The 21,013-nt window shown below is 42.9% G+C and overlaps 1 protein-coding gene across 4 annotated transcripts in view; it reads left to right on the top strand.

Annotated features, from left to right (window-relative positions):
- Nucleotides 1-21,013, top strand: part of LOC141048056 (uncharacterized) — a 1,479,555-nt gene that overhangs the window by 854,722 nt on the left and 603,820 nt on the right. For 3 of the 4 annotated variants that reach the window (XM_073543414.1, XM_073543413.1, XM_073543415.1), the window contains 2 exons: nt 2,307-2,370; nt 2,734-2,787. In XM_073543414.1, coding sequence (XP_073399515.1) covers nt 2,307-2,370; nt 2,734-2,787 — 118 coding nt within the window. Of the gene's footprint in view, nt 1-2,306; nt 2,371-2,733; nt 2,788-14,488; nt 15,083-21,013 lie in introns of those variants that run through there. The other variant, XM_073543416.1, reaches the window with a different exon arrangement.

The raw sequence follows: 21,013 nt of genomic DNA on the forward strand, positions 1-21,013 counted from the left end.
ATTATGCCACACGTTACCCGGAGCCATCCCTTTGCGTAACACGGCCACCAAGACGATTGCCAAGGAACTGGTGCATGTGTTTAGTCGGGTCGGTATACCAAAACAGATACTCACCGACCAGGGGACTCCCTTTATGTCCAGGGTAATGAAGGAGCTCTGCCGGTTGTTACAAATCGAACCGTTACGCACATCCGTGTATCACCCTCAAACAGACGGGTTGGTCGAACGGTTCAATAAAACTCTGAAGCAGATGCTGAGAAAGGCGATAAACAAGGATGGGAAGACCTGGGACTATTTACTCCCGTATTTGCTTTTTGCCATCAGGGAAGTGCCCCAGTCTTCCACGGGGTTCTCGCCTTTCGAGTTATTGTACGCCCGACGTCCTCGCGGACTGTTAGACGTCGCCAAAGAATCCTGGGAGGGTCAGGTCACTCCGTTTAAAACGGTGATAGATCACGTATCCCAAATGCAGGACCGTATTGCAGCTGTTATGCCTATCGTCAAAGAACACATGATGCAGGCTCAGGGAGCCCAAAAAATAATCTATGATAGGGGCGCCAAGATCTGTACGCTTGCACCCGGAGATAGGGTGTTGATCCTGGTCCCCACGGTGGACAGTAAGTTCCTGGCAAAGTGGCAGGGCCCCTTTGAGATTAAGGAAAGAGTTGGTGAAGTAAACTACAAAGTATACCAGGCAGGTAAACGGAAACCTGAACAGATTTATCATGTAAATCTGATAAAACCCTGGAAAGATCGGTATGCCTTGTCAGCGGAGCTGGCCCGTCCCGTCTGCTCGCATACCGTACCGGAGGTACGGGTTGCAGAGACTCTCTCGGAGCGGCAAAAGACTGAGGTCAGGCAGTTTCTACTTCACAACCAAAAGTTTTTCTCAGAAAAACCCGGGCAGACTACACTAATGAAACATGACATCATAACGGAACCGGGTGTCACAGTTCACGTAAAACCCTACCTAATCCGCGCCATGAAGCCGTTTCCCGAGAAGTGAAGGCAATGTTAGAGTTAGGAATCATTGAGGAATCGCACAGTGCTTGGTCCAGCCCGATTGTGCTAATTCCTAAACCGGACGGCACAATCCGGTTCTGCAATGACTTCAGGAAACTGAATGCGGTCTCAAAATTTGATGCCTACCCTATGCCCCGGGTCGACAAGTTAATAGATCGGTTAGGAAAAGCCCGGTATATTACGACCCTAGATCTAACAAAGGGGTATTGGCAGATCCCTCTGGCGGAGGCTGCCAGAGAAAAGACGGCATTTGCTACACCGGAAGGTTTATTTCAGTATGTGTATATGCCGTTTGGACTGCACGGGGCACCGGCGACCTTCCAGAGACTGATGGATCGAGTCCTGAGGCCACATAGGCGGTACGCTTCGGCCTATTTAGATGACATTGTCATTTACAGCTTGGACTGGGAGACTCATCTCCAGAAAGTACAAGCTGTGATTGACGACCTGTGGGAGGCAGGTCTAACCGCGAACCCCAAGAAATGTCACATCGGGCTAGAAGAAGCCCGGTATTTGGGGTATGTAACTGGGAGGGGTATTGTTAAACCCCAGCTCGATAAGATTCAGTATAAAGAGGAAAAATTGGACAAACTGAAAATTTTGCAATGGTCTCTAAGTTTTTGCTAGAGCTATATAGCACTGAGTACTTACAATTGTTCATTTTGCCTTTCTACCCAGCTGGTTCTTCTCTTTTCCATTAGGTCATTAGGTCTATGACATCATATGATTAAAAACTGACTAGCTGAATCCTTCTAAGCTCCATGTAGAAACAATAGGTCAATTTTCCCTGTATGACTCATCAGTTACTGCAAAAGTTGCTGACAGAGACAAGAGAAGAATTATCTGGGTAGAAAGGCAGAATGAGCAATTTTCAGTACACAGTGCTGTATAATACTGTATAGTGATTGCAATATATTAAGAGGATATAAACTTTGATAGGAGTTCTTCTTTAATCACTTGTTAGCCACTAATGTTACTAACCATGGAGCCAGCACAGTGGCTCTGTAGTAAGCTGTTGCTAGCAGTGCTGGGGTCTGGGGTTCAAATCTCAAAAAGGAGAACATCTTCAAGAGTTTTTATGTTCTCCCTGTGTTTGCATGGGTTTCCTACCACACTCCAAAGACACACTGAGAGAATTTAGATTGTGAGTCAAAATGGGGACAGTGATGATGGTATCTGTAAAGTGCTGTGGAATTTTTGGTGCTATACAAGTAATGTAATAGAAATAAACTTGTTTCTAACCACTGTACCCCTCAAGTAATGGTTTATACTTTGCATTGCAGGTGAAATATATGATGAAATAGAATTGATATCAAATACCTTTCCTGCTGTGCCAGTAAAACAACGGTAACTATTTATTTGCCAGTTAAGGACATTGGTATTGGAGAATTTCTATTGCTATTCTCTCTAATATTGTGTAGGAAGGTCTGGTCACTAGATTGCAGGTTAAAATTTCTAAAGAGTCTACAGTTTCAATGAATATTCTCTAATAGATCTTGAGTAACCTCTTTAAGTTTTATATTTACTTCTGTGCAGACACCTTCTTTAGAAATCTTGAATTATTAAAACTATACTATTATTTATAGTATTTCATATCTTAAAGAGTCAGATAGAAGCATTATTATCACAGTGTATTAAAGTGGCTTTAAACTATACTCCAAATTGGTTCTCAAATTTACTTCTCTTTATATTGCCTTCTTTAAAATCCAGATTTCAGAATGGCTATGTGGCAAGACTTCTTCAAAGAAATCACAGTGACAGAAGGTAAGTAAAACTTAATAATTTAAGCTTTTAGCACTCATGCTGTATACAGTTTTATAAACAATTAATCACTTTTTTTTACAAACTGCAATTGTTACTGTCACCCTCATATGGCATCACCATAAACTGAAATAGAAAAAAAGAGCTGACACTCATTATATGTGGAAAAAAGAGCTCCGTGCCACCGTTCTATGACCCCCACCATGGACAGGTAATCAAAGTGAGTTATCTGATGGAGATCAGATGGTCTGTATAAAAGACTGAGAGGTGACACTTTTCTCCTCTGTATGGATAACTCTTTCTTTCTTCAAAAGCAACATAGTAGTTCCAAATAGTAGTTCTAAATATTTTTTTGTTTTGGTGACAGTTCTAGATCCTATATTTATGAGAGATATATTTTTGGCATCATGGCCCTGGGACAAACACATTTTCTTTGAATTAATAACAACCAAATGTATAACACTATCTTTGCCATGTTTCATATCTATTTTTATAAAAACTGCCTACTTTTCATATTAACCCCTTTACCCCAAGGGTGGTTTGTACATTAATGACCGGACCATTTTTTAAATTCTGACCATTGTTCCTTTATGAGGTCATAACTCTGGAACGCTTCAACGGATCTTGGCGATTCTGAGACTGTTTTCTTGTGACATATTGTACTTCACTTTAGTGGTAAAATTTCTTCGCTGTAACTTGTGTTTATTTATGAAAAAAAAACAGAAATTTGTCGAAAAATTTGAAAATTTTGCAATTTTCAAACTTTGAATTTTTATGCCCTTAAAACAGAGAAATATGTGACACAAAATAGTTACTAAATAGCATTTCCCACATGGCTACTTTACATCAGCACAATTTTGGAAACTAAATTTTTTTTTGTTAGGAAGTTATAAGGGTTAAAAGTTGACCAGCGATTTCTCATTTTTACAACAAACTTTACAAAACCATTTTTTTAGGGCCCACCTCACATTCAAAGTCACTTTGAGGGGTCTATATGGCAGAAAATACCCAAATGTGACACCATTCTAAGAACTGCACCCCTCAAGCTACTCAAAACTACATTCAAGAAGATTATTAACCCTTCAGGTGTTTCACAGGAGCAGAAGCAATGTGGAAGTAAAAAATTAACATTTCACTTTTTAGTCACAAAAATTATCTTTTAGCAACAATTTTTTTTATTTTTCCAAGGGTAACAGGAGAAACTGGACCAGAAAAGTTGTTCTACAATTTGTCCTGAGTATGCTGATACCCCATATGTGGGGGGAACCACTGTTTGGGCACATGGCAGGGCTCAGAAGGGAAGGAGCGCTGTTTGACTTTTTCAACCCAAAATTGGCTGAAATTGAGATCGGACACCATGTTCTTTTTGGAGAGCCCATGATGTGCCTCAACAGTGGAAGCCCCCACAAATGACCCATTTTGGAAACTAGACCCCCTAAGGAACTTATCTAGATGTGTGGTGAGCATTTTGAACCTGCAAGGGCTTCACAGAAGTTTATAACGCCCGGGCGTAAAAATAAAAAATCATATTTTTTCCACAAACATGATCGTTTAGTCCTCAACTTTTTATTTTCCCAAGGGTAACAAGAGAAATTGGACCCCAAAAGTTGTTCGCTAATTTGTCCTGAGTGCGCTGATACCCCATATGTGGGTCGAGAACCACTGTTTGGGCACACAGCAGGGCTTGGAAGGGAAAGAGCGCCGTTTGTCTTTTTCAACCTAAAATTGGCTGAAATTGAAATCGGATGCCATGTTCCGTTTGGAGAGCCCATGATGTGCCTAAACAGTGGAAACCCCCCACAAGTGACCCCATTTTGGAAACTAGACCCCCTAGGGAACTTATCTAGAAGTGAGTTGAGCACTTTGAACAACCAAGTGTTTAACTAAAGTTTATAATGCCCGGGTGTGAAAAAAAATATATATATTTTTTCCACAAAAATGATCTTTTAGTCCCCAATTTTTTATTTTCCCAAGGGTAAAAGGAGAAATTGGACCCCAAAAGTTTTTGTCCAATTTATTCTGAGTACACTGGTACCCCACATGTGGGAAAAAACTGTTTAGGCACATGTCGGGGCTCGAAAGGGAAGTAGTGACGTTTTGTAATGCAGACTTTGGTGGAATGGTCTGTGGGCGTCATGTTCTGTTTGCAGAGCCCTTGATGTGCCTAAACAGTAAAAAACCCCACAAGTGACATCATTTTGGATACTAGACCCCCAAGGAACTTATCTAGATGTGCCCCCTTTGGAACTAATCTGTTTCCTGTAAAATAAATTAGTAGTGCATGGAGGTATGGTACAATGTGAAGCAATCCTTCATACACAAGCTAGGTTTTTCGGGGCAGGAGTCGCACTGGTAAATGGTGTCCTTGCGTATTCCCTTTTGTAACACACTTGGTACCTTTTTTGTAGCTTACCTTTTCTACCAGTTGGCAGGACCACCCCCGGAAACTACTGACCTGGTACCATACAAGCACCATCAGTTCTGGAAGTACTGGGGCCTGCTCCTTCTGGAGTGCCAAACATCAGGGTCTTAACCACTACCTCCTGGAAGTGAAGGTACAACGTATCGGTGTGGCATACACATTGTGACAGCAGGAATGCCTTGAGCATTGCCATTTGTACGATGTGCATGGCCAGCTTTTTGTACCACGCCCTGGCCTTTCTGAGAGCAACTTGAATGTGCCAAGACCATACACCCCTGTGCCATCTACAGAAATACAAAGCCAAAGACTGTATGTATTTGCAGATGCTTCTGTCAAAGCAATTTCCGCTGTTGCCTATCTCAAAACTGTGTACTTCAAGTGTCATAGCCACATTGGATTTGTTATGGGGAAGGCCAAACTTGCTTCACAACCAGAGCACACTATACCAAGGTTTGAGCATTGTGCTGCAGTCTTAGCCATTGAGTTTGAAGAGTTCATCGCATCCAAGATGGATATCGACCTGACACAAGCCAAGTTCTACTCAGACAGCAAAGTAGTCCTTGGATACATCCACAATGAAACTAGACGATTCTACATTTATGTCAACAACAGAGTGCTGCGAATTAGGAGATCAGTTCATCTAAAACAGTGGCATTACATTCCTATGGTCCAAAATCCTGCAGATCACACAACTAGAGCAGTTGATGTAAGTCGACTAGGAAGCACAACATGGCTCTCAGAACGAAAATTATTGTACACTGAGGAACATTTTCCAGACACCTTTGAACTAGTGGGTGTCATGTCGGACGCTGTTCACACCACAGCATCCGGCAGGCAGAGGTAGTTCCACCTCCAGCCACTATAGCCTCAGTGGCGCCGGCCTGATCTTCAGGCTCTCGGGGGTTAATCCTGCTGGAGACCAGGTTGGATGGTTAGTCACGCCCACGGTCTTTAAATAGTCATGCTGGCCTATGGGCGTCGCCGATTATAGCTTGTGTTTCATACCAAGTGGTTCCGGTCTGGAGTGGAGGTGTTCAAGAGAGAGAGATTCATATCTGGTGTCGTATGATCCGTCGTTATCCTTTCTCCTTCCCATATTTGTGTTTAGTTGTGCCCTGTTCACATTACTGTTTATTCCTGTGTGTGTGCGGCGCAGTGCAGTTTAAGTTCTCCCTGTCTGTCATTATTTGTGTGGGAGCTTTGGTGGTGACTTCTCACTGGGTGGAGGGTGGAGGGTTAAGTGCAGGGCTGAGCAGGAGATAAGGAAAGGTCGGAGGCTCAGGCATTTGCACCTTCAGCAAAAACCCTGGGTTGAGGGTCAGACAGGGTTTCCCCTAGTAAAGGGACACCACAGGGGCCCCGGGTCTTTCAGCCTTAGTTGAACTAAGCCCCCGTGACATTATAATCGGCCCACATTTTTTCAGGAGTCCATGGATCCATTAGATTCCATAACCCGCCAGTTGGCGGCGCTGTCCATACAGGTCTCCGAGTTGAATGGGGCAGTTCAGCAGCAGGGCCTGGTAGTAGCAAAGGTGCAAACGGCATCTGCAGGTATCGGTGCAGAGCCGAAGTTTCCGCTGCCAGAACGATTTTCAGGCGATCGCAGCAAATTTGTCGTATTTCGGGAGGCCTGCAAATTATACTTCCGCATGCGGCCAATATCCTCAGGTAATGAGGCCCAGCGAGTAGGGCTGGTGTTGTCATTACTGAGTGGTGACCCCCAAGCATGGGCATTTTCCTTACCACCTGACTCTGCTACATTTCATTCGGTCGATAATGTTTTTTCTGCCCTCGGGCTCATTTACGATGACCCTGACCGACTGGCTCTAGCGGAATCTAAAATCCGCGCCCTCCGCCAGGGGGAGCGCTTGGCAGAAGACTATTGTTCGGAATTTCGCCGCTGGGCTGTAGACACACAGTGGAATGACCCAGCACTGCGGAGCCAGTTTATTCATGGGGTATCAGGGAGGGTGAAACAAGCCCTCCTGATGTATGAGACTCCGGCATCATTGGAGTCTGCCATGAGTTTGGTGATACGTATTGATCGCCGTTTTCGTCAGGGGGCACAGGAGACGCTACCTCTGGGGGAAAACAGAGGTGCAGGTGTGGTTGAAGTAGATGAGTCCCCTGAACCTATGCAGATTGCTGGCGTGGCACAGGTTCGGCCTCGCGCTCCGGGAGTCCGGAAGTCCGGAGCATGTTTCTACTGTGGTAAAGGTGGTCATTATGTTAACGTTTGCCCGGTACTACCTAAGAGGGTCACACCGGCGGAAAACTGTTAAGCTCAGAGGGTATGGAGGAGACCCAACTGAGCGTATGCATATCCTCCATGATGGTATCTCAATGTATGCTCCCTGCCAAGGTTATTGTCGCCGGCAGAGAGCTACCTATATCAGTGTTTGTGGATAGCGGTTCCGCCACCAATCTCATAGATGAGGAGTTTGCACACACCGCCGGGTTTAAGATTGAAAAACTTCCTCACCCCATACAGGTGGTGACCATTAATGCTGTTCCCCTCCCTCAAGGGGAGATTACTGAGTTTGTGGCAGAGGTGAAACTCCACATTGGGGTCCTACATTCTGAGTCGGTTACATGTAGGGTCCTCCGTAATCTCCCAGCTCAAATGGTCCTGGGTTTTCCATGGCTGTCCAGGCACAACCCGGTAATTGATTGGAAAACTCAGGACATAGTACAATGGAGTGGTTTCTGCCAAGACAATTGCTTGGCCACATGTGTGTCCGCCGTGACGCCCAGCCTGCCGGAGGCTTTGCAGGATTTCGCGGATGTTTTCTCTGAGAAGGGTTGCTCAGAACTGCCTCCACATAGAGCCTATGACTGTGCTATTAGGCTAAAACCCGGGGCCAAATTACCTAAGGCCAGGATGTTTAATATTTCTGGTCCTGAGAGACAAGCTCTGAAAGACTACATCGCGGAGAGTCTGAGCAAAGGTCACATCCGGCCTTCGTCCTCGCCTGTAGCCGCGGGGTTTTTCTTCATTAAGAAGAAAGATGGGGGGTTACGCCCGTGTCTGGATTTCCGAGAGTTAAACCAGATTACTATCCGTGATCCCTACCCAATGCCGTTGATCCCGGATTTGTTCAACCAGGTAGCGGGGGCAAAATGGTTTTCCAAGCTGGACCTCAGGGGGGCGTATAACCTCATAAGGGTCCGTCAGGGGGATGAGTGGAAGACGGCGTTTAACACTCCTGAGGGTCATTTTGAGAGTCTGGTTATGCCGTTTGGGTTGACCACCGCGCCTGCCGTTTTCCAACATTTTATTAATGATGTCTTTGCTCATGTCCTGGGGAGATTTGTGATTGTATACCTGGATGATATCCTCATTTATTCTAGCGATCGGGACACTCATTTGCAGCATGTTAGGCAGGTGTTACAGTTGCTCCGGGAGAACCAGCTCTATGCTAAGCTGGAAAAATGTTTATTTTTTGTCCAGGAGTTGCCCTTTTTGGGATATATTGTGTCCGCAGCTGGTTTTAAAATGGACACCGCTAAGGTGCAAGCGGTGTTGCAATGGGAGAGGCCGGAGAGTCTGAAAGCACTCCAGCGGTTCCTGGGGTTTGCGAATTATTATAGGAAATTTATAAAACACTTTTCGACTGTCGCCAAACCGCTCACGGACATGACAAAAAAGGGTGCCGATCTGGCGAACTGGCCTGAGGTGGCTATACGTGCATTTGAGCGTCTGAAGAATAGTTTTGCTTCAGCCCCCATTCTGGTGCAACCAGACGTGTCTAAACCTTTTGTGGTAGAGGTTGATGCGTCGGAGGTGGGAGTGGGGGCAGTACTGTCTCAAGGCTCGTCCTTGAGCGAGATGCATCCATGCGCCTACTTCTCCAAGAAGTTGTCGCCGGCCGAACGGAATTATGATATCGGCAACAGGGAGTTGTTGGCCATCAAACTGGCTTTTGAGGAATGGCGACACTTCTTGGAGGGGGCGGCTCACCAGGTCACAGTTATCACCGACCATAAGAATCTGCTCTACCTGGAGTCGGCCAAGCGTCTGTCTCCTAGGCAGGCTCGCTGGGCATTGTTTTTTACTCGTTTCAATTTTCTTGTGACGTACCGTCCCGGGGCTAAAAACACCAAGGCGGATGCTTTGTCTAGGTGTTTTCCGGGGGGAGAACCTCGGGAAGAGCCGGTACCCATCCTCCAGAAAGGGGTAGTGGTCTCGGCTCTCACGACTGAGGTAGAGGCGGAGATTGCCGAGGCCCAAGAGGAGGTACCACCAGGACTTCCCGCCAACAAATCATTTGTACCCCTGCATCTTCGGCCTAAGGTGTTGAAGGAACACCACGATTCGGTACTGGCTGGTCACCCAGGGGTGAAGGGCACCTTAGAGCTGGTATCGCGTCGTTTCTGGTGGCCCAAAATCCGGCAGGACGTGGTCTCGTACGTGGCAGCTTGCATCACGTGCGCTAGGGCTAAGTCACCCCGAACCCGTCCTGCTGGCACGCTACAGCCTCTGGGGGTACCCAATAGGCCATGGACAGAAATCTCCATGGATTTTATCACTGACTTGCCAGCCTCGGCAGGGAACACGGTCATCCTGGTGGTGGTTGACCGTTTTTCAAAGATGGCGCATTTTGTGGCGTTGTCCTCTTTGCCCAATGCTAAGACGTTGGCTCAGGTATTTGTGAAGGAGGTGGTCAGACTCCACGGAGTACCGTCTGACATAGTATCTGATAGGGGTACGCAATTTGTGGCGAGGTTTTGGAAAGCTTTTTGCTCAAGGTTGGGGATCAAGTTGTCACATTCATCGGCGTTTCATCCACAGTCTAATGGACAAACTGAGCGCATGAACCAAAATCTTGAACAGTATTTACGATGCTTTGTGTCCGACAACCAGGAGGAGTGGTCTACTTTCCTTCCTCTGGCCGAATTCGCATTAAATAATCACCGCCAAGAGTCATCAGGAGAGTCTCCATTCTTTTGTGTGTACGGTCAACATCCTCAGTTTTGTACCTTACGTCAGGGTGACTCCGGGGGTGTCCCGGAGGAGGATCAGCTAGGAGCCCAATTGTCATCAGTCTGGAGGCGGGTGAAACAGCGTTTGTTGAGCATGAGTGCCAGGTACAAACGGGTGGCTGACAGTAGACGCGTGCCAGGTCCGGACCTGTGTGTGGGTGAATGGGTGTGGTTAGCTACGAAGAACATAAAACTCAAAATCCCTTCTTTAAAACTGGGTCCAAGGTTTATTGGGCCTTTTAGGATTTCTGCCATCATTAACCCAGTGGCTTATCGGTTGGAACTTCCCGCAGTGTACAAGATACACAACGTGTTTCACAGGGCTTTATTGAAAAAGGTGGTAGGCTCTGTGGACACAACGCCGATGCCACCTCCAGTCATGGTGGATGGCGAGTTAGAGTTCGAGGTCGCCAAGGTAGTGGACTCTCGAGTAGTACGCCGTACTCTTCAGTATTTGGTGCACTGGCGGGGGTATGGTCCAGAGGAGAGGTCTTGGGTTCCAGCCTCAGACATACATGCGGATCGGCTGGTCAGTTCTTTTCACCGTCGTCATCCGGACAAGCCGGGTCCTATGAGTCTTGAGGGCCCTGGGGTCCCTCGTAGAAGACGGGGTACTGTCATGTCGGACGCTGTTCACACCACAGCATCCGGCAGGCAGAGGTAGTTCCACCTCCAGCCACTATAGCCTCAGTGGCGCCGGCCTGATCTTCAGGCTCTCGGGGGTTAATCCTGCTGGAGACCAGGTTGGATGGTTAGTCACGCCCACGGTCTTTAAATAGTCATGCTGGCCTATGGGCGTCGCCGATTATAGCTTGTGTTTCATACCAAGTGGTTCCGGTCTGGAGTGGAGGTGTTCAAGAGAGAGAGATTCATATCTGGTGTCGTATGATCCGTCGTTATCCTTTCTCCTTCCCATATTTGTGTTTAGTTGTGCCCTGTTCACATTACTGTTTATTCCTGTGTGTGTGCGGCGCAGTGCAGTTTAAGTTCTCCCTGTCTGTCATTATTTGTGTGGGAGCTTTGGTGGTGACTTCTCACTGGGTGGAGGGTGGAGGGTTAAGTGCAGGGCTGAGCAGGAGATAAGGAAAGGTCGGAGGCTCAGGCATTTGCACCTTCAGCAAAAACCCTGGGTTGAGGGTCAGACAGGGTTTCCCCTAGTAAAGGGACACCACAGGGGCCCCGGGTCTTTCAGCCTTAGTTGAACTAAGCCCCCGTGACAGTGGGAGAGGACTCAGATGCTGAAATCCGCCCTCAGGTGTCTACACTTCATAGAATGACTTCGCTATCCAGCTTGGATCTCACAGATTTGACAAATTTTCAAGTTGGAAGTCACTGATTCCAGCCATTACCTGCCTGACTTGTAGCTCACTCATTCAAGACCACCAGAGCTTGTGACACAAAAAAATGTAAAGGGGGGAATCTCTGTAAAAATACCTATGTTACCTCTGACTGAATCTTCCAGAAACCACATCATCTTCACTGTTCAAAGAGAAACCTACTCTGTGGAAATCCAATATCTCATTAACAAAGCTCCAATACCAGCGAGCAGCGCATTGAGAAAACTCGACCCATTCATCGACAACAACGGCCTGCTGAGAGTAGGAGGTCAACTTAAAGAAGCTAAAATGGAGTTTGAGGAGAAATTCCCTCTTATCCTTACCCAGAAAACAGGACTATCCAGTGCCCCTCAGGATTTTACGCTAAGGACCTCTTCAAGCGCCAATGGAGACAGGTACAAAGTCTTGCAAATAGTTTCTGGGACAGGTGGCACAAACAATATTTGTCTACACTGCAGCCACGGACGAAGTGGCAATCTACTCGGTGACCTCATCCTTGTGAAAGACTGCCAAGTCCACCGGAACCAGTGACGACTTGGTCTAATAACCGCAACATTACCGAGTAAGGATGGCAATGTCCGCAAAGTTGAACTGAGGATGGCCAAAGGGAATGAACTTAAGACATTCTTCAGACCATTAACTGTACTGGTCCTATTGTTATCTTCTGAGAAAAAGGACAGTGACATCCATTTGATGCCAGACAGGGAGTTTTCTGTCTCAAACATCTGATTTATAAGGCCAGGTTCACATTGCGTTAAATAAAGAAAGGAGAAAAATATCCAGCTCCACACGAGAATCGATTTCCAAATTTATTCCAGTGAAGATAACATACAGATCAGCTCCAGGGCTGCATCAGCTCACACAGGAGCGACATAGGCGATGCTTTTTGATCGCTACATGCGATCTTTATCAAAGCTACCATATCAAAATCACACACAGGTTAAAAAGGAGCAGAAACCAATCCTGAGTCTAAAACAAGTCACATGATTGGAAGGTCCTATTCTGAACAATACAATAAAGACAGACAATGAATTTATAAAAAATACCTCAATATTGCACTTAAATGTACAAAAAAGAACCACAAAAATATAGAAAAAATACATGATAGAAAAAGTTAACAATTCTGTCAAATTTAATACAATTGCATATATATAATCATAAATCATGTGACCACGAAAACTCATCTCATCACCGCATATATCCATTAACGATATCACATATAATTTTGAAGATTCATGAAAAAAGGACATAAATATAAAAATATCCATAATAGAAAATATTCACAATTCTACCAAAATTAATGCAATACGTATGTATAATCATTAATCATGTGACCACAAAATTATCTCATCAACAAATATCTATTAGCGGTATCACATATAATTTTCAAGATTCATGAAAAAAAAGGGGGGACATGAATGAAAAATATCCATAATAGAAAATATTCACGATTCTATCAGAATTATTACAATTACATATATATAATCACGAATCATGTGACCACAAAAGCTCATTTCATCAGCACACATACAGCGCATATATCCATTAGCGGTATTATATATAATTTTCAAGATTTATAAAAAAGACATGAATATATAAAAAATATCCATAATAGAAAATTGCATATGTATAATTCTAAAAAATGTGACCGCAAGATCAATTCACCAACGCAAATATCTATTAGCGGTATCACATATAATTTTCAAGGTTCATCAAATAAATATGCAAACAAGATCATACAAAAATAAAAAACATTATAAATACAAAACATGCTCTGAAATATTAATAATGGAACATGATTTCGTTCTTTTTATTTAATCCATCAGGAAATCTCGTTCCCAGGTTAAAAATCCAGAAAGCCATCAAAGATGGTGCAAAATTCTCACCATCTTTGGCGAACATTGTTATGGCCTTTTGGGAGTATAATTTTTTGTACTCTGTGTCCAATTAATTTGTTCCCCACATCGTCTGGTATGGCAGATACATTGATGATACCTTAATCATCTGGAGGGGAGATGTCTCTGCCATACCGGACTTTGTGGATTACATTAATTCTAATGAATATAATTTAAAATTTACTTTTGTGCACAATCAATATGAGATTTCATTTTTGGATTTATTTTTGCAGGGTGTTCCAGGTCAGCTTATTTTCACCTGTACTTATTCCAAACCAATGGCAGGAAATACTAACCTGCATGCTAATAGTGGTCATCCTAGACATACAGTGAAGTCGATCCCCGTTGGTGAACTAACCAGAATTAGAAGGAATTGTAATAATAATAATAACTTGCAGCAGGAATTTAATAAATCTTGTAATAAATTGAGAGATAGGAATTATCCGAGGTGGATGTTGAACAGAGCTCTGGATTTAGTAACAGAAGATAGTCAGCCTTCAGTTGATAGTAAAGTGAAAAAATCTATTATGTCTAAAAAACCATTTATATGCTTTCAATTCAGCTCACAATTTAATGAAATAAAAAAGATCATAAATAATTTTTTACCTCTATTATATGAGGACCCTATATTAGCTGCAGTATTGTAAGATGGTTGTAATGTAGTGGCTCGCAGAGCTCCCACTTTAGGTAATATTTTATCACCAAGTCTCTCTTCATCCAGGAATAATAGGGGTACATGGTTGGATAATAAAGGGAATTATAAATGCGGAGGTAATAATTGTAGGACCTGTAAACATATGGTAAAAACTAAAATGTTTTGCAATAATGACAACACTGCATCTTTCAAGATTAATAATTTTATTAATTGTAACACTGATTTTGTGGTGTATAAAATTGATTGCACCACTTATATCAAGTCTTATGTAGGTTGTACATCTAGAAAATTAAAAACCAGGATAGCTGAACAGTTATATGATGTGACCAATGTAACTAATGGAGTCCGCAATATCTCTTCTGCAGCCAAACATTTTATTAACTTCCGCTATTGTAATATTGCTTCTTTCCAGGTAACTGGTATCGAAAAAATCAAGAAACCTTCTAGGGGTGGTGATATCAGAAGGACACTGCTTACCCGGGAGGCTTTCTGGATTTTTAACCTGGGAACGAGATTTCCTGATGGATTAAATAAAAAGAACGAAATCATGTTCCATTATTAATATTTCAGAGCATGTTTTGTATTTATAATGTTTTTTTATTTTTGTATGATCTTGTTTGCATATTTATTTGATGAACCTTGAAAATTATATGTGATACCGCTAATAGATATATGCGTTGGTGAAATGATCTTGCGGTCACATTTTTTAGAATTATATATATGCAATTGTACTAATTTTGATAGAATTGTGAACATTTTCTATTATGGATATTTTTTTATATATTCATGTATTTTTTATAAATCTTGAAAATTATATATAATACCGCTAATGGATATATGCGCTGTATATGTGCTGATGAAATGAGCTTTTGTGGTCACATGATTCGTGATTATATATATGCAATTGTAATAATTCTGATAGAATCGTGAATATTTTCTATTATGGATATTTTTCATTCATGTCCCCCCCTTTTTTTCATGAATCTTGAAAATTATATGTGATACCGCTAATATATATGTGTTGATGAGATAATTTTGTGGTCACATGATTAATGATTATACATACGTATTGCATTAATTTTGGTAGAATTGTGAATATTTTCTATTATGGATATTTTTATATTTATGTCCTTTTTCATGAATCTTCAAATTTATATGTGATATCGTTAATGGATATATGCGGTGATGAGATGAGTTTTCGTGGTCACATGATTTATGATTATATATATGCAATTGTATTAAATTTGACAGAATTGTGAACATTTTCTATCATGTATTTTTTCTATATGTTTGTGGTTCTTTTTTGTACATTTATGTGCAATATTGAGGTATTTTTTATAAATTCATTGTCTGTCTTTATTGTATTGTTCAGAACAGGACCTTTCAATCATGTGACTTGTATTAGACTCAGGATTGGTTTCTGCTCCTTTTTAACCTGTGTGTGATTTTGATATGGTAGCTCTGATAAAGATTGCATGTAGCGATCGAAAAGCATCGCCTATGTCGCTCCTGTGTGAGCTGATGCAGCCCTGGAGCTGATCTGTATATTATCTTCACTGGAAAAAATTTGGAAATCGATTCTCGTGTGGAGCTGGATATTTTCCTCCTTTCTTCTTTGAATCGACCATTGCAGGATGGTGATCCGTGCTCCCATGGAAGTCGGTGAGTTGGCTTTTATGTTTTGAATCACATTGCGTTAACACAGCCCGTTCAATGCATAGCGTCCCAAGGCGCTACAGGACGGTGAGTTGACTACACAGCGGCGCTAAGCAATGCTAGTGCTAAGGTGCTAACTCTGAATCCTGAACCCTAACTCATACATATCAAAGGGAGGGGATCTTAATGAGTCAGTCAACAGTCTCATACATCTGTCATCACACACCACTAAACAGAATAGCATCAAAGTCTATCATAGCGCATGGCGGGGCGGCCATGCGAACCTTTTGTAGCAGAGTCCTCCTGAGGCCTTCCTGATAGGCCAATCCGAGCTAGAGAAGGACTTGAACATGTGACCTCCGATCTCCAATGGGAGATCATCCCATGGGCATGCTCAGTGGACCGAAAGGAGGACTTAGTCCCTGGAATCATTCGCTGCTGACCAGCATGCGTAGTGATAGCTGGACCAGAGGTGGCAGCAGCAACCAAACCCACAATGCTGGTGTGGGCAGAGTGTCGGGATCGACAAATCTGCTGAGCAGGCTCCACTGCGGCTGGAGAGGAATGGGAGACCGCCAAAGGCAATGCTCGGGATTCCTGCTGTGCAGCGCCAGGAACCCGACACCTAACTGCTGCAATGCATCCTGGTAGCCTTTGCTAAGGATTATGGTTAGTTCAGCCTCCATTTCCCTCCAGTTCTCGATTTTCCTTCTGCTTGCATTCAGGAAGCATCTCATTTCTCTTCTCCTTGTGATAGCATTGCTGTTTCACCACGCATCAATATACCATCAAGTTCAATAAAAGCACAGACTCAACCTACAGTCTCCTTATTGTACCCCGGTATAGCGGTTTAGCTGCCTGTATAGCTACATGAATTCTGCTTCATTTAGTGAGGACAGAACAGTGGGTATATTGGAATATATAATATAAAAAATAACCTTTATTATTCAACTGGTACAAAAAATTTTATTAAAAATATACAGAAATATCTTACTAAAAAATGTTTAGGACCTTATGAATTAAACACTAGGCACCAGCAGACAAGAAAGATTTTAAAGGGACTATGGTTAGATGCGAGTATATACAAAAAGAAAAAAAGGAGCTTGATGATGTTTAAAGTGGATATGTACATATATATATATATATATACACTCACTGGCCACTTTATTAGGTACACCTGTCCAACTGTGTGTTAAGACTTAATTTCTAATCAGCCAATCACATGGCGGCAACTCAGTGCATTTAGGCATGTAGACATGGTCAAGACAATCTCCTGCAGTTCAAACCGAGCATCAGTATGGGGAAGAAAGGTGATTTGAGTGCCTTTGAACGTGGCATGATTGTTGGTGCCAGAAGGGCTGGTCTGAGAATTTCAGAAACTGCTGATCTACTGGGATTTTCACGCACAACCATCTCTAGGGTTTACAGAGAATGGTCCGAAAAAGAAAAAAAATCCAGTGAGCGGCAGTTCTGTGGCCGGAAATGCCATGTTGATGCCAGAGGTCAGAGGAGAATGGGCAGACTGGTTCGAGCTGATAGAAAGGCAACAGTGACTCAAATTGCCACCCATTACAACCAAGGTAGGCAGAAGAGCATCTCTGAACGCACAGTGCGTCGAACTTTGAGGCAGATGGGCTACAGCAGCAGAAGACCACACTGGGTACCACTCCTCTCAGCTAAGAACAGGAAGCTGAGGCTACAATTTGCACAAGCTCATCGTAATTGGACAGTAGAAGATTGGAAAAACGTTGCCTGGTCTGATGAGTCTCGATTTCTGCTGCGACATTCGGATGGTAGGGTCAGAATTTGGCGTAAACAACATGAAAGCATGGATCCATCCTGCCTTGTATCAACGGTTCAGGCTGTTGGTGGTGGTGTCATGGTGTGGGGAATTTTTTCTGGGCACTCTTTGGGCCCCTTGGTACCAATTGAGCATCGTTGCAACGCCACAGCCTACCTGAGTATTGTTGCTGACCATGTCCATCCCTTTATGACCACAATGTACCCAACATCTGATGGCTACTTTCAGCAGGATAATGCGCCATGTCATAAAGCTCAAATCATCTCAGATTGGTTTCTTGAACATGACAATGAGTTTACTGTACTCAAATGGGGCCTCCTCAGTCACCAGATCTCAATCCAATAGAGCATCTTTGGGATGTGGTGGAACGGGAGATTCGCATCAGGGATGTGCAGCCGACAAATCTGCGCCAACTGTGTAATGCCATCATGTCAATATGGTCCAAAATCTCTGAGGAATGCTTCCAGCACCTTGTTGAATCTCTGCCACGAAGAATTGAGGCAGTTCTGAAGGCAAAAGGGGGTCCAACCCCTTACTAGCATGGTGTACCTAATAAAGTGGCCAGTGAGTGTATATATATGTGCATTTCAAATACACATTAATTTTAATAGAACGTGAAATAAATAAGGGACTTAAGATTGGTAGTGAGTTTTTGCAAAAAAATTGATATGCTGCTTGCATCTATTAAAACCACATCTACCCGGACCTGAATCCAATTAAAAAGCATAAAATTCAATTTCATGATTTAGGCCTTTAGGGGCCATACTGTCAAGAAGGAAAATCCATCTGGATTCTATTCTAGACATCTTTTTCAGAAAGTCTCCGCACCTACAGTTGGGGTGAACCACTTCGATGCCACAAAAAATGGTCCCCTGACATGACCGATTGTGGGTGTTCAGAAAGTGATGTGAAAGGGGGTGGCCTTTGAAGCCCTTGTTGATATTGTCTAGGTGTTCTTTAATACGAACAGTGAGTTGTCTCTTAGTTTTGCCCACATAGATTTTGTTACAGGGGCATTTTAATAGGTAGATAACCCCTGTGGATTGGCATGAGATGGCAGTTTTGATACTGTACTTTTTGATGTGATCAGAGTCTGTAAAAGTAGTTTGTAATCCTTTTTTAATACCCGTGCGTAGGCAACATGCACATTTGCCACATGGTGTAAAACCCGTTTTTGTGGTTAAAAAGTGGTTGGCAGGAAGTTCCTTTTGCCCAAGGACCAAAATGACCTTACCCTTGGGCAAAACTACCATGCATGACACAATGTGCCAGACTGAATACAAGCTTTCCAATGTTGATCTGAATAGCTAGACATACAATGTGCTAATTTAGAGCGTGAAAGACACCATTTCATATGAATCTTCCTCAATTGTTCAAGATGGTTAATGCACAAGGAAGTCTTTTGTATCCAAGCAGTGGCATTCTTCCAATTCTGTATTGATAATGTTATATCTAACTCCTTTTCCCACTTAACCATATAAGGTAACTTCCTCTCACCAAGTAAACTATTTAAGATTTTATATAATAGAGACATTACTTTAGTCGCAAGATTCTCTTTTTTTTAAAAAAAAAACTCTGAAGCAAGCTCATAGATTTGCCTCTATCTAAGGAACATGAAGCCAAAAATTGCCTAATTTGTCAGTATTTATAGAATAATTTACTACTCAACAAGTACTTATTTCTAAGAGTGTCATATGTCATAAGCCCTGATTCATTAGCTATGTCTTCTATTGTATTGATTCCTTTATTCTATCACAAGATGAGATTTAAATAAGAGATGAAATTCTATAAATCAAAAGGAAATTTTTGAAAGTGGCATGGACAGATGCATTTTGGCCAGGTTATTCCAGTCATGTATAGTCGCCCCTCATAATTTGTAATCAAGGAGTAAAGGATGATGGTTTTAAATATTCTATTTCAAGTGTTCTCTTTGTGGCGCCACTATTAACAAAAAAAGATTCTATTTACATCAATCTATGCTCACCATTCTCCTACCCTCAATCCTTCATTGAAATAGTAAAATAGCAGCCCTATGATAAGCCAGAACTTCAGGGACTCCCATATCTCCCAATCTAAAGGGATAGGATAATTTTAAAAAAACTCCCTTTTTTTCCTGCCCATATAAATTTCCCAATTAAAGTTTAAAATTTACCAATCATCTTATGTGAAATTCATAAGCGAATACAACTAAATAAATACAATAACTTGGGGAGGAAAGTCATTATAAAAAGAATTTATACAGTGCTGTGCAAATTAATTGGGACAAAGCATTTTTTTTAAGTAAAATCGTAAGTTGGTTACCAGTCAGTGGTTCAAACCAGTTTTAACTGCTTTGAACAGTCACTCACACCTATTCAAAGCACTGTACTAGCCATCCATGATAAAGTCATATCGGAATATCAAGCTCCAGACTAAGAGAACTGTATATACGATCCAAATTGTTAATTACTATTTGATGTGAAGTTGTTAGGGTAATGTCCAAATATCAAACACTATTTAATGCCCATTCAAAGGGAAACAGGGAGTCAAGCGTAGATTTAGTTTGATATGAAATATGAATACTAAAAAATGGAAGACATAGCCCCATTGAGTTTATAATATGGTATATACTGATAAATTTATAATAACATGCTAAAGAGATTTTTTCCACATTTGTACATGTTAAAATAATATCATCAACATAAACTCCAATTACGTGATAAACATCCGCTACTTTTATGCCAGAAATATCTGGATTTGATCAAATGGACTCTACCAGCGGCTCCATTGCGAACACAAATATGTGTAATGCTGCTTAGTCACTGTGATGCGCAACCCCCACCAGGGGGTGCTGCTGGGGGAGAAAGGTTGCACTAACAGCAGAGCACCACAACACTGCAGCACAAGCGCCACTAGGTGGCACAAGAGTAGTCAGACCGGCCAGGTTAGAAACCAACAGGAAACGCAGCACCGGAGGACAGAGCAAAACACGTGGTCATAAACAAGCCAGAAACGTCAGAGCCGATTGGGAGCAGGAATGCCAGAGACGGAAGACAGACTAACAGGTAAGAGGACAAGCCGGGTCAAATACCAAAGGTCACAACACGGAGAGAAGGCACTAAGACAGGCATAGTCACTGGAGAGCAGGAACAGGACCTAGGTAAATGGGCAAAGGACAAATCAGGGTATAACGGGGTCAGCCGCTCAAGCCGGAGGCAGGAACTATAACTGACACTGCTTGCAGGTAGCAGCGGACTGAAATAGCCTGATCCCAAAACGAGGCAGGGAAAGTTAACCCCCACATGACCATACCGGGGAGAAAATAACCAGAAAAAAAACCCTAGCTGGACCATGACAGTACCCCCTTCTTAATGGGGGAGCAACTGGACCACAGCTTTCCCTGGATAACGAGAGTGAAAGGCCCAGACAAAGCAATCCACATGGACTGAGCGCGTTAGCACCCAAAACCGGTCCTCAGGACTGTAATCCTTCCAATGGACC

This window comes from Dendrobates tinctorius, unplaced genomic scaffold (assembly GCF_039654945.1).
Source record: "Dendrobates tinctorius isolate UK_male_01 unplaced genomic scaffold, ASM3965494v1 ptg000132l, whole genome shotgun sequence".
Taxonomy (NCBI): Eukaryota; Metazoa; Chordata; class Amphibia; order Anura; family Dendrobatidae; genus Dendrobates; species Dendrobates tinctorius.